Here is a 12,340-nt window from a genome sequence, read left to right as displayed (position 1 = left end):
CTCAGCTACACTGAAACTTCTTCAGGCTTCTTGGTTATAGGCTTGCAAGGAAATGCCTTTGAAGGTGAATAAAAGTTTTCTAAGGCGGCAAGTTGTACTTCCTGTCTGAGAATCAGAATGCGTTAAGATTAAACTGAACAACAGATTTGGACAGGCTTGGGGCTAACCTTTCTAGTTGTGTCCAGCAGGCAAATGGAGTATTTCTGCTTATGCAAGACCCTTGCAGCTATTATGAGAAGAAAGTGAAAAAAATGTACCTATGGTGCAATTCCCAACTTTTCCAGGAAATTTCTCACCCATTTCCTTGTTCCAGTTCTTTGTGCCTTTTTAGAAGATTAAGTAATTTGTAGTGGTAGTCAGATATTCCGAGCAAATGGCACACAAAACTCATTTTTGCTTAGGTTTACGTCATTCTATGCAAATGCCTGTGTTTTAGGACCTCAAGGCTGCTTCAAGTGAGAGAGGAAGCAGCTTGAACTTTAATATCTGGACAACAATTTGTGGAACTGCAAATTCTTCTCAAGCAGGCACACACAAAGAAACGGAGGCTTTTGTAGCTCACAAACTTTTCTTGTGAGCTTAGTATCTTGTGAGATTAGTATTATATAGTACCTTGTATTATATGAACTCCATTTGCTACTTTCCCTTAGCTTTCCACAGTTTTGTAACTTGTCATAACAAACTAAATTCTGGGAAAACTTGCCTTAGTGACACATGGCATCTGAATTTTGGTGAGAGACTTCAAACATAAATTCTGTTGTGTATGTGTTCCCCAACATGGGCAGGAGCACAAACGATTTGGACACTGCTTTGCCTAGTTTCATATTAAAATGTATTTTTCTTTTTTTTTCCCCCCAGATTTTACAGAAAGAGAAAGAAAAACAGGAGCTACAACACCAGTTTCAACTGTCTGAGCTGATGAATAAACAGGCCAGGGAGGTGCAACAGCTAGGTTAGACTATAACAAGTGTTTATAACTAGAAATTGGAGGAAGTGCATTAGATTCATAGCAAGTAATGTGACAGGGAGGGATTACTAGAGTACAAGTACAAGGTAAAATGCATGTATGCCATACACATATTGCAGATCAAAAGTTTGTCTAAACTGCACCACACATATGACCATGACAAGAACATGCACATGAGCACTGTATCTTAGATGTTTGGGTTTCGAGATTAGTAATTTCTTAATTTATCTTGTAGCTTACTGTGCAAGAATAGTGAAGTCGTACAGTTCAGCGAGGAGGCACACAACACACAAGCACCTAGACACCAGATTTATAATCAAGATAAGGCAGAAATACTGCAAATTAGTACCAAAAAGCAAGTCCACCCATAAATGAGTCCATTGCCTGCTCATACTCTCTAACAGTTGTACTTATACGGCTCTGACATAGTTGTCATCTCAACTGTCATCTAAGCTGTTATTAGTTTGTTGTAATGGCAGAGTAGGATATTTTGGTGTAGGTTTTAGACTTGTTCAAGCTGGACCAGAACAACATTCTGTCCTGTTGCAGCAAGCAGGGATATAGCAGAATTTTCAGAGACACAACTGAGAAAGGTGAATGACAGCTTTGGAACAGGCATTATTAGTGAAGTGGTAAGTAAAAGGAAGGGCAGGAAACTCAAGAGGTGGTTTTCTAACATAAAATTTTGTATGGCCACAGAGTCTAAAACCCCTGATGAAGAACGCAATGAAGTGCTTCTAGTGGAACTTATTGCAGCCAGCTGCATAAAAGGCAGTAGAGAATAAGACACTGATGACCATAGAAGGATAGAATACACCTCTCTTTTTTATTAGTTTCATCCATTCCACGTTTCTTGTTACCAGAATCTGACAGTAATCAGAAACTCTTAATGGAAAATGAGAAATACCAGGACCTGCAAGTGAAATCCCAGAGGATGCAGGAGGAATATGAGAAACAATTGCACAATTTGGAGGAAAGCAAAAGCAGGGCTGTGAATGAGCTAACAGAATATTACGAGAAAAAACTTAATGAGAAATCTGTTCTGCTGGAAGAGGTAGGAAACTTGATTTGCAGTTTGAATTATTGACTAAGTTTATTTCCAACTGTGATAAAATGTTCCCTAGGAGAGGAGAGGTTGGCTCCCTCCATGCAAATCCTAATATGCCTGTAACATTGGGGAAATATGTTGACAGATAGAATGGTAATGAGGAAAACCCAGCTGAGTTACCAACTTTTCTGGGCTTCATATCTTGAGTAAGTAACCCGCTAAGATTAATACTCTTGGGCATTCTCAGCTTCACTTCTCTTTCTCATAGACCCAAGAATTCCTGTTTATTAATGCGGGTTAGATGATACATTTACTGTAATTGAAGAAAGCGTCAATCATATTGTGCTAGTGAAGAGAGAACATTTCTAAAATGATGAATGCCGTTCTTGACTCCCTGAGTTTCCTGCCTGCATAGTTTTGGGGAACAAAGAGAAATACCCTGAATACTTCAAACACCACTGCACATTGAGGTCAAAAACTTGGTTTGACAAAGGACAGCCAGAAAACTGAACCTTATATATCTAAAGTCAATAAATGCTATCAACATTACTGTTTGCAGCCCAATGTTGCAATACCAATTTGGAAAGAATGTGAGGAATGAATGTGAGAAGAGAGGCATACAGAGACTGACCCAAGCCTGCATGGTTGTTGGTCCTAATCCATAGGAAACAGCAATTTAAAAAGATCTTCTCAAGCGTTACACATGTTTGCATTTTCTGCTGCCAGAACAAGTTTGCTGATGTTAGTATTTGGGCCACGTTCCTAACTTGAAGCATCCAAGCCTTAAGAATAATTTTTTTTCAAGAAGATATTTTTATGTTTGTCTTAACAGTTTTTAAAGTTACTTTAATCCCCTAAGAAGTTGTTATCTTAAATTATATTGCTGCAGTTGAAGAGTCCACTAAATATAGATCCTCCCAGGAGAAACACAGTTACAAATAAAGAATTTTTCTCCTCTTTATTAGTTTCTTACTGTTGTCTTCTCTAAAGTTTACTTTCCTTAACTGCAGGCAGAGGAGGATATCAGGCAGCAGCTTCAAGCACATGAAGAAATTAGGAAGCAAATTGAAGAAGATGAAGACCGAGAAATCCTGGAAATCAAAATAAAGTATGAGAGACTGCTCTTGGAGGAAAGGGAATCAAACCTGCAACTGAAAGGAGAAACTGGAGTCATGAATAAAAGGGTATCTCTTATTCTGCAATAGGATCAGACCTGTATGTGGAGACCTGTCGCTGAGGATTGGATGTGATTAATGGCATGTCAGCTTAGTCTGTTAATTCAGTCTGTAAATAAGTGACATTTGGTATAAGAACAGTAGCCCCTTCTTATATCAGTTTGAATGTTTTAGAATATTTGGGCAGAAGAAACAACTGTGTGCTGATTGTATTGCTGATATGATTAGAGATAGATGATAGAGGAGGTGTGTTGTTGTTAGTACAGTTTCTTTTATCTTATATAGTTTTAAATTATGAATAATAATATTGTTCATCCTGTGATGGGAAAGAAGCAAACCTTTTCATTTTTCCAAGATCTAATGTGTCACTGTGTTAGAAAAATACTTCTGCTGCTTCATTTGGTGCAATAAACACTTTGTGTTTTGTATGCATTATCATTTTTTATTGGTTTTACTCCTAGGATTTTTAAGGAGGCATAAAACCTTTTAGATCTTTTACTAGCTGGGTATTACATTTGCCTAAGGATGTTAGAGGGACATTTTTTCTTTTCTGTTTCTTCAGTATCTGTCTGGAGACAGAGAGGTTCTCTTCCTTCATACCCTCCATTACTATGGTACTGTCTTCAGTTCTGTTGTCTTTTAGACATCACACATTTCTTCATGGGTCCTCACAGTTTAACCTGCACCATTCCTTGGTTCCAACCTTTTTGGCTTCACAGGTCTTAGTAATGAGGCAGGGATTTTGAGAGTACTCAAGAGCTATGAACTAGGCACCATTCCAGTCTACTTTTGACGTCTTTAGGGATGTATGACAAGTGATAACCTTAAAATAATTTTCCATTGCTTGAGTGTTATTTGAAGCTGATGCTTGAGTATAATATCCATACCCTTCTTGCTTATGGATGCAAATTCCTTGATTCCTTGTAGTACAGTGAGTATTCCATCAGAATATACAGAAAATGCTAAAATGGATATTCAACCCCCTTTTAAGTTGCAGGTATTTAAGTTATGTGATGCTTCTTCATCATATCTTAATTTGGTATCTTTTATCCCACACTGTCTACAAGGTATCTTACAGAGTAGGATGAGTTGTGCACAGCTTCTGGAGGCTGTTAAGTTCTTACTTGCTTGCCTTTCTAGTTGAACAGCCTACAGAAAGAGCTCAAGGAGCGAAACAGGGACATTGAGGAAATGACACTGGAACAGCACAAGCTGCAAGGCATCATTAAGTCACTGGAGAAGGACATCTTGGCACTAAAGTCAGAGATTCAAGAGAGAGCTGACACTATCCAAGACAAGGTGAGAAACTGGACAACTGGCTGAGTCACTCTCCCTAAATTTAATACAGATGTTGAATAGTATCACGTTGTGATAATATCACATGACTGGAAACTCAGTTTTAACCTAAAGAATTTGCGATCTTTAGTTTGAGATTTTAGTTTTTTCCTGACATTCTAAGCTTTTCTCGGGAAGCTCAAGTTCAGGATGTTTGGTTTCTTGTCCCCTGTTCTGGGATCTGTAGATGGCTGTCTGCATTATTTACCCCACTCCCTTCCCACCCCATCTGTATTAGATGTGTGACTGAAGTCCATCTTCCACTAGATCTGTCACTACTGGTTTTGCCTCTACCATATCTATGCCTTGTCCTAGGGATCTGTTTGAGCGTGCTGTGTGATTCAGATCTCTGTACCTATTTCTGCCAGGAGAAGCATATATATGACCTAAAAAAGAAAAATCAGGAACTGGAAAAGTTCAAGTTTGTCCTGGATTACAGAATAGAAGAATTTAAGAAGCAAATAGGATCTCGGGAAAATGACATCAAAACAATGAAGGAGCAGATCTGTGAAGTGAGTAACACTGTCATTTGGCCTCTGCTGCTAAGCCCTTTGAATACAAAGATGACCCTGCAAGTCCCATGGAAGGCTCCACCCTGTTTGTTCCTTGACTTCTTTCAAGGTTACACAGCACTGATTCAATATCTTTACAGCTAATAAAAATACTTGTGCACAATAGCTGCTATTTAATTTTCTATCACATGCTACTAGTGATCAACACAGTTAAGCTCCTGTTTCAGTATTTAATTCCAGACTCCAAGTAATATCGGTGTTGCTTAAAAATAGATCTTGTCCTTATGTGGTTACCCTCCACATACCATGTAGAGTTTGCAAGATACTGCCTTTACTGATCTGGAGGAAGAGAGAGTGAACGTCTCTCAGAAAAGTTGCAGATTTATGCAAGCATAACTCCATTTAGGGGTTAGGTACGTGGCCAAATTACTGTTTAGCAGCTGGTCTGTGGAAAAATTCCATGCATTCATACTTGGCTTGCAGCAAATTCATTGAGGCAACTTATTTATGACAGAAACTTACTGTGATCTCTCCATAGATTAGCTCAGCCAAATTAGGACTCTGGTGACATAGCTAATCCATGACCTATTAGTTTTCATAAGTCTGTTTATTCAGAAGAAAAGCCTTCTAAATAAAATGTAAACTAATGACCAATTTGTATGTATGTCAGACTAGCACGATGAAAGCTCTGTTCTCTCTTCTGGTCACCATCTCATTCCAGTAAATGCTGTAGTACCCTTATTCCTTTTTTTGTTCTGTGTTCTACATACATAGCCACAGCTTATCAATGCATTTGTCTCTTTTCACTATCGGCTGCACTTACTCTTCCCAATACTGACTGTTAATTTCCATGTCACCCATTTTTATTCAGATGGAACAGTAAAGCTCCAGTTCAGCTCAAGGAAATGAAGGGGCATCACATCACTCAAATACCTGTAGCTCAAAAAGGAGTTGAATATCCATTTTTGTATTTTCTGTATATTCTGACAGAGGGCAGTGTTGTTCCAAAAGTGACTTTTTTCCTAATGTAATTCAACCTGAAGGGGGATCTACTCCCTCATTCCCAGTCTCTGGTTTTCCTGTTATGTGTTGTTTTTTCATGTCTCCTTTTAGTCCTGATTTCCTCCTCCTGCTTCCTTTCAGACAGAGGGGGAGCTGGAACGATTCCACAAGGAGAGCACACAGTTGAAGCTGAACATCACACAACTACAACAGAAACTAAAGGCAACTGATCACGAGATGCACAGAGAGAGGCGGAAGGTATGACCACTGTGCACGTCCCACATAATGAAGTTCATGGGGACGGAACATGCAGAAATGTTAATCTGAGCAAACAGGTACTTCAGGGATATTGTGTCCAAGGACCAGCAGAGTCTCTGGTTGGTGGGGAAAAGGCAGAAAACTTCCAAGCCTGCAACCAGGTTAGAGAGTTGATATTTTAAAAATCCAGTTATTTGTGTGTCAGTTTGTTCAATCAACACATGTTCAGCCAGGTTTAACAGAGCTGTGAGGCAAATGTTTAGCTGACTACCCTCTCCTGCCCAAACTGGAAATCTGGGGACACTTGGCCTAAAGAGGAGCAGCACGTAGGCTACCACCTACAGTGATATGTAGGCATTGGTAGGATGAAGTAAAGGGTGGGCTTATTAATGGGGGAGACAAGGACCCCTCGTGTTTGGCAACAAACACATCAGACATGAGGGAAGAAAAAGGACTGCAAGTGAAGTGAATGAGCTTAGCAGGCAACGCAGGACTGAGGAAGCAGGTGGAGGGGCCTGGTAGAAAGCAAGTGAGGATGAGAAGGCAATCTTGATGTGAAATCAAGTTGTGCATGTGTCTGATTTGTGTTTTGTCCCTTGCCTTCTCTCATTAACTGTTTGCATATTGTTTCTAAATAAGAATGTAGGTTGTTTGGGAAAGGACAGTGAGGGATAGCATTCATGATAACAGGCCACTGATTTTCAGATGAGGCCTCTGGATGCTGGCATGTAATGCAAGTATCATGGATTAATATTACTGCTAAAACTTATCACTGTTATTTGACATGCAGTGCTGGTATCCCCGGCAGGTTTTTAATGACATATTTTTAAAAAATTAAGTGGAAGTAAAGTATATAAGAGCTTTCACCAGTTCTACTAGACTTTCTAGAAAATAGCACATGATAGAGTGCTCTGATGAGCCAAATAAGAATGTACCTACATAATTCTTGCAGAAGCAAAATATGCAAGCTCTCATCAAACGATTTAAAACAGATCTTCATAACTGTGTGGGCTTCATTCAGGATTCAAAAAAAATGAAGGATGGGATCCGTGAGCTTTACACCAAGTATGTGCAGCGATCAGACATGGTGAGTCAGGGCCTTTGACTTCTCCTTGCAGATGAATTTCTCTGGTAGTGTAATTACTAAGGCAACATGCTGTGCCCCCTCAGGTGGAGACTGAAGCAGTAGACACAGATCTGCAGCAGGAGTGCATGAGACAGCGAGAGTACCTTGAGAGGAATTTGGCAGCTTTAAAAAAGAAGGTGGTAAAGGATCAGGAAGTCCACCAAGCTGCTTACATGCGCATTGTGCAGGTAATAAGCCTTTTTCTTGCGGTATGGAGAGGGAAAAAGGAAGCAGCTGCACAGAAGAGACTTCAGTAGGCTTACCACTATGGTTTCTTAGGACTTTGAAACAGTTTTGGTTTGCTTCCTTGCCAGAAATTCCAAAGTTTTTCAAGTGCTTCCATTCAAGGATAGTATTCATTGAGCTACTGAAGTTCTATAATTTTCTGGACAAAAAGTACAAGATCTCTGAAGTCAGAAATTGCTGCTGTTTTGTGGATACTTTCTTTCATTTATCTCCCACTCCCTAATGTAAAAGGAAGTAGAGAATCTCTGCTGCCTGGATATTTTTTAAGCAATTAATGTACTTATTTTTGATTCCCCACAGTATTTGTAATTGCCATCATAGTCAATTTGCACCTCTCTGAGTGCCAAGTTGTACTTTCTGTGTGGTGGTGTATAGGAATTAATTTTGGAGGAAGAAAAGAAAAAGAAAAAAAAATTACTTTCTTTGGCGACATAGTCTCATGCCTACTGGTCTGAATTCAGAAGAACTTTCTGCTTTTCACATCCAGGTTTTTCGAGGAAGTTCAGAAACACATTACGAGCATGCCTATTAGTACAACGACCTCTTGCTCAGAATCCTTGCTCCTTACACGGCAAGGTAAACTTGTGACTGCTGTGGCCAAAGATCCAATTTGTTTTCATCTGAGGTGAGGGGATCTGAAGTCCCACACCAAACATCCTGGGAGGACAGGTCTAGGTCTTTTACAGTCTCTTCTTACCATGATCTCCTTCTGCTCAGTCAGCATTTCCTTTTCCCCTCACTAGCCCTTTCTTCATTGTTACTTTATTATGCTTCCTTATTAGACCTCAGTCCCCTCTCCAGTCATATGTTCTTTGCTATTTATTCATAGTGCTTCTTCAGGCGCAGCCAGCAGCAGTCTTCTTCCCTGGCCCTGTTTTAAATTTTTACTCCTTCTGTGTGTTAGATGTTTCCTTTGGCACAAAAGGAGATGGCTCCAGAAAATAACCTGAAGAATTTCCTTGATGGAATTGGGTGACAGATGGAGCTCATAATGATAATACTTGATGTCTTGGATCAGTAAGCCTAACACGAAATGATGATTAAAACCAAATTAATAAAACATCTGGAAGATGAAGATATCAAAGGTTCTAACCAGCCTAGTTTCTTCAAAGAAAAAGCAACTCTCTGAAGTCTAGTAGATTAATGAGACTTTACAACCAGGAGGAATTATCATGGTCTTCCAGTCCTTCATGGGGGGCTTTTAAGACTAGTTTAGACAAACTTCTGTCAGGGCTTGCTTTGAAAAAGTAAATGATGTCTTGGCAGCCTTCTAGCTCTGTATTTCTATTATTCCTCAGTTGTGCTTACAGTTTCAGAGCTGTGCATTCTTCTTTGAGTGACTATTCATAGGCACATTCCACTAGTGACTGCTGCAACAGATGATTTCTGCTGTCAAGGTAGTTTTAATTTTCTTAGCAGTTGGCAAGTTGCTTGTTGTTAAATTGTTAGTTTTCCCTCCAGCCTTCTGTATTCATAATGGCTTCTTTGGTCACTTGGATACATAAGAACACACTGAGTAAACTTGAAGTAACGCTGCTTGAACTGAAGCATGTATAGGATGATCATTTTTATAATATGTCCTACCTGTCTCTGACAGTCAGCACTGTAGGGACTTCCAAGGCTGTAGATTGCATCCAGACATCATATGCAGTTGTACCTGATCACCTCATCCTCCATGCATTTGATAAATCCCTTTTCTGAAACAATTGGTATTTTGCCACAACATCCCATCACAATGAGTTTTACTATGAACATTTATTTTAATCCATTGCATGATCATTGCATTGCGGTGCAAGCTTTCTGTCAGAATGCAAAGACTGAATTAAAGGCTAATCTCTCTGGATAGCGTGCCTCTTCAGAAAAATATTATCAGTGTCAACCAGCAGCCTTTTAGCACCCCACAAACCAAACAAGACATTTCTACATAGCCCAGATTGCCTTATACAAGGTACTGTATATTATACTGTCTAATAGACCAAAAGCAAGATCTTACTTTGATAGAAGCATTCAACTACTTGGAGTGAACTTATGAAGATGTTCATGACTAAAGTGCACCTAACAGAAATGATGTGACCTAACCCTGAGAGCTGGTCAAAAGAAGATTTACTTCACTGATTCTCAGAAGTTATCCTCTTTGTGTGTTCCTTTCAGGATCAAGCTCTGGGATAAATGCATAGCAGTCAAATTTCATCTGTGTTTAAAGACTTGAATTAAACAAGTCAGAGTCAACAAAATATGGTTTCAGTGCAGGCTGCCTAAGCTCACCAACTCCTGCTGCATTTAGAGTCCAACACAACCACTGCAGGAACAACTGTTCTTGCCCAACAAGTTCAGACCTTAACGCATCCCACAGTCTTCCTCCACTCAGTGACTTCCAGATTAGTGGAATCTGAACTCAGTTGGTGTACTTGTCTTAGTGCGAAGTACTGAGAATCTTGCCATATACATGCACCTTGAGTTATTGCTGCCAACTTGAACTCCTTGAGTGCATCTATATACAGATAATTGGGGTAAGCGTTGCACTTTGTTACTCATCAGGTTTCAGTTGTGCGGTGCCAATACTTTATGAGTATACTGTAAGGAGCTGCGTCATGTGCCTCTCATAAATCTCTTATGGCAACACAATTATCTCTGTCAACCAAAATTATCATTAAAAAACAATCAAGATTGAAGACACATTTTTCATTGGAAAATGTCATTAATCCGTGTTCTTATCTCCTGTTGTTTTAGTGGGTTCTGTATTGCTTGAAACTGATATTATGCGAGGTTTCCAAAGCATGCCTTTTGACCATTTATGTTTTTAAAATATTGTCATTTATGATTAAGTTCCAGGGGTTAGAATGGTGCTGTGTTCCAAAACTTCTAAAAACCACGACAGGTAGCTGTAATAGTTGCTTTTCTTTGTTCAAGTATCATGGCAGCTTTTTAACATTTGTACTGCCTGTTGATGTGATAAGGTATTTCACTGTCTTCATAAGAGGTAAATATACAATTCCACTTCTCTTGAATTCAGAAAATAAATATTTAGTTATTGGTGCTCCTGTTTCTGAATCATGAGCAACTGTTTTATCATCCTTCACTAGTATTAGCCCATACTGTTTTGCTGAAGTCTTTGAATCTGTCACAACACTGGGTAAAGTACATTCACTTGTACTTTCACAACTCCTTCAGCAAGATGCTTTGTGGTAGGCTATTTAAAAAATTAGTGGACTGAGCTTTTATGGGTTGAAAACTGACTAAAAAAAGAACAAAAGATGAATACATGGCCGACTTTTCCTCATAACAGCATGTTAGCAGTAGGTATCTCAATTCTCCATATGCTTTATATATTTCTTATAATTTGGAAGGGTGATTGGAAAGTGATGTCTGTCAGAACTGATGAAGAGGGCTTTGAAGAACTGCAAGGAGATACAGAAAATTTAAGTGAACAGACACATAGTAGCAAATGAAAAGCAAAATAATACACACTGGAGGGAGAAATTGGAATTCTTCACGTTAATTCTGAATTAATTGGATCAATCCAGGAAGGGACCTGAGCTTCCCTGTGGAATTGACAAGGAAGATGATACCTTGGAGTGCAGCTATAATCAGAAAAGCAAAACAAATATTAGCTTACTGAGCTAACACAGTTTGAATACTGTCATATTTTGTGTAAAATCTACTGTGGCCTTATCTGAAATGTTGCGTACTGTACTGATTGCCCTGTATCTTCTGCTTGTGATACTGATTCTCTACCGTCCAGTGTCTTTCCCAAGGATATGAAGATAGGTTTTGCTGAGCCAGACAGTACCTGTGTTTTCCCTCATAGGGCATATTGGTTTTTCAGGAAAATGTGACTCTGATTAAGGAAATTAATGACTTGCGGCAAGAATTGAAGGTGGCCCACACCCAGGTACATGACCTCCAGTCAACACTAAGATTAACCAAGAAAAAGAAAGCAATTCAAGACAAAGGTGAATAGTCCTTCTTCTATGTTTTCTGTATTGTCAGTACTTATTCCAGAAGTCCTTTTTGTCCTTGGTGAACAATTCTGTTACCGTCTCCATATCATTCCAGCTTGTCTGCCTGGTGGTACCTGTTATGTTCTAATGTTAGTTGTGGAAGCTGCTAAATACTGCAGAATCTTACTATTTAGCTCTAGTCCTTCAGCCCTGAAAGATGCCTTTCCTTTTTCATGCCAAAAAACTCTGCAAGCTGGACCTTTGTTACTCTCCTCTGTCATCTCTGATTTTATCTTCTAGCTCCCTCCAGTGAACTGCTGTCCAGCCCAGCTATCCTGAGGTTGAATGCAGAGAAGGAAAGTGAGAAAATCATAGAAATGCAGCAGCTAGAAATTCAGCACCTGCGAGACCAAATCCAGGAAAGGCAGCAAGTCCTTGCAGTTCAGCCTCTCCTAGATGGAAATCTTCCTAAGCTGAATCTGGAAAGAAGCCACAAGACACAGCAGCAGTGACCTGGTTCAAGGATGTATATTCTCCTGGCAAGATCAGAAATGCAACAGCATAGATTAGACTTCCATGATCCTCTTCTTTTCCACTAGAAGGATTTCTGCAGTACTCACTGCTCTGAACCCAAGGCAGCAACCTTCAGTCCCTTCTACTTTCCTGAAATCTGCCCTTTCCATGAGACCTAGGAGCCAAGATCAAAAAAAAAATAAATTTGTGTTAGAGC

The 12,340-nt window shown here is 39.4% G+C and overlaps 1 protein-coding gene across 1 annotated transcript in view; it reads left to right on the top strand.

The window, feature by feature from the left end:
- CFAP57 (cilia and flagella associated protein 57) overlaps window positions 1–12,340 on the top strand; it is a 23,314-nt gene extending 10,974 nt beyond the window's left edge. Inside the window, exons 13-22 of the mRNA XM_075097881.1 lie at window positions 859–952; window positions 1,831–2,021; window positions 3,026–3,199; window positions 4,331–4,489; window positions 4,894–5,037; window positions 6,181–6,297; window positions 7,250–7,384; window positions 7,468–7,611; window positions 11,496–11,622; window positions 11,911–12,340. Coding sequence (XP_074953982.1) covers window positions 859–952; window positions 1,831–2,021; window positions 3,026–3,199; window positions 4,331–4,489; window positions 4,894–5,037; window positions 6,181–6,297; window positions 7,250–7,384; window positions 7,468–7,611; window positions 11,496–11,622; window positions 11,911–12,122 — 1,497 coding nt within the window. The 3' untranslated portion in view covers window positions 12,123–12,340. The remainder of the gene's footprint in view (window positions 1–858; window positions 953–1,830; window positions 2,022–3,025; window positions 3,200–4,330; window positions 4,490–4,893; window positions 5,038–6,180; window positions 6,298–7,249; window positions 7,385–7,467; window positions 7,612–11,495; window positions 11,623–11,910) is intronic.

Source organism: Phalacrocorax aristotelis, chromosome 6 (assembly GCF_949628215.1).
Source record: "Phalacrocorax aristotelis chromosome 6, bGulAri2.1, whole genome shotgun sequence".
NCBI lineage: Eukaryota > Metazoa > Chordata > Aves > Suliformes > Phalacrocoracidae > Phalacrocorax > Phalacrocorax aristotelis.
The sequence above is the reverse complement of the archived record's forward strand: the minus strand, read 5'-3'. Positions and strand labels throughout refer to the sequence as shown.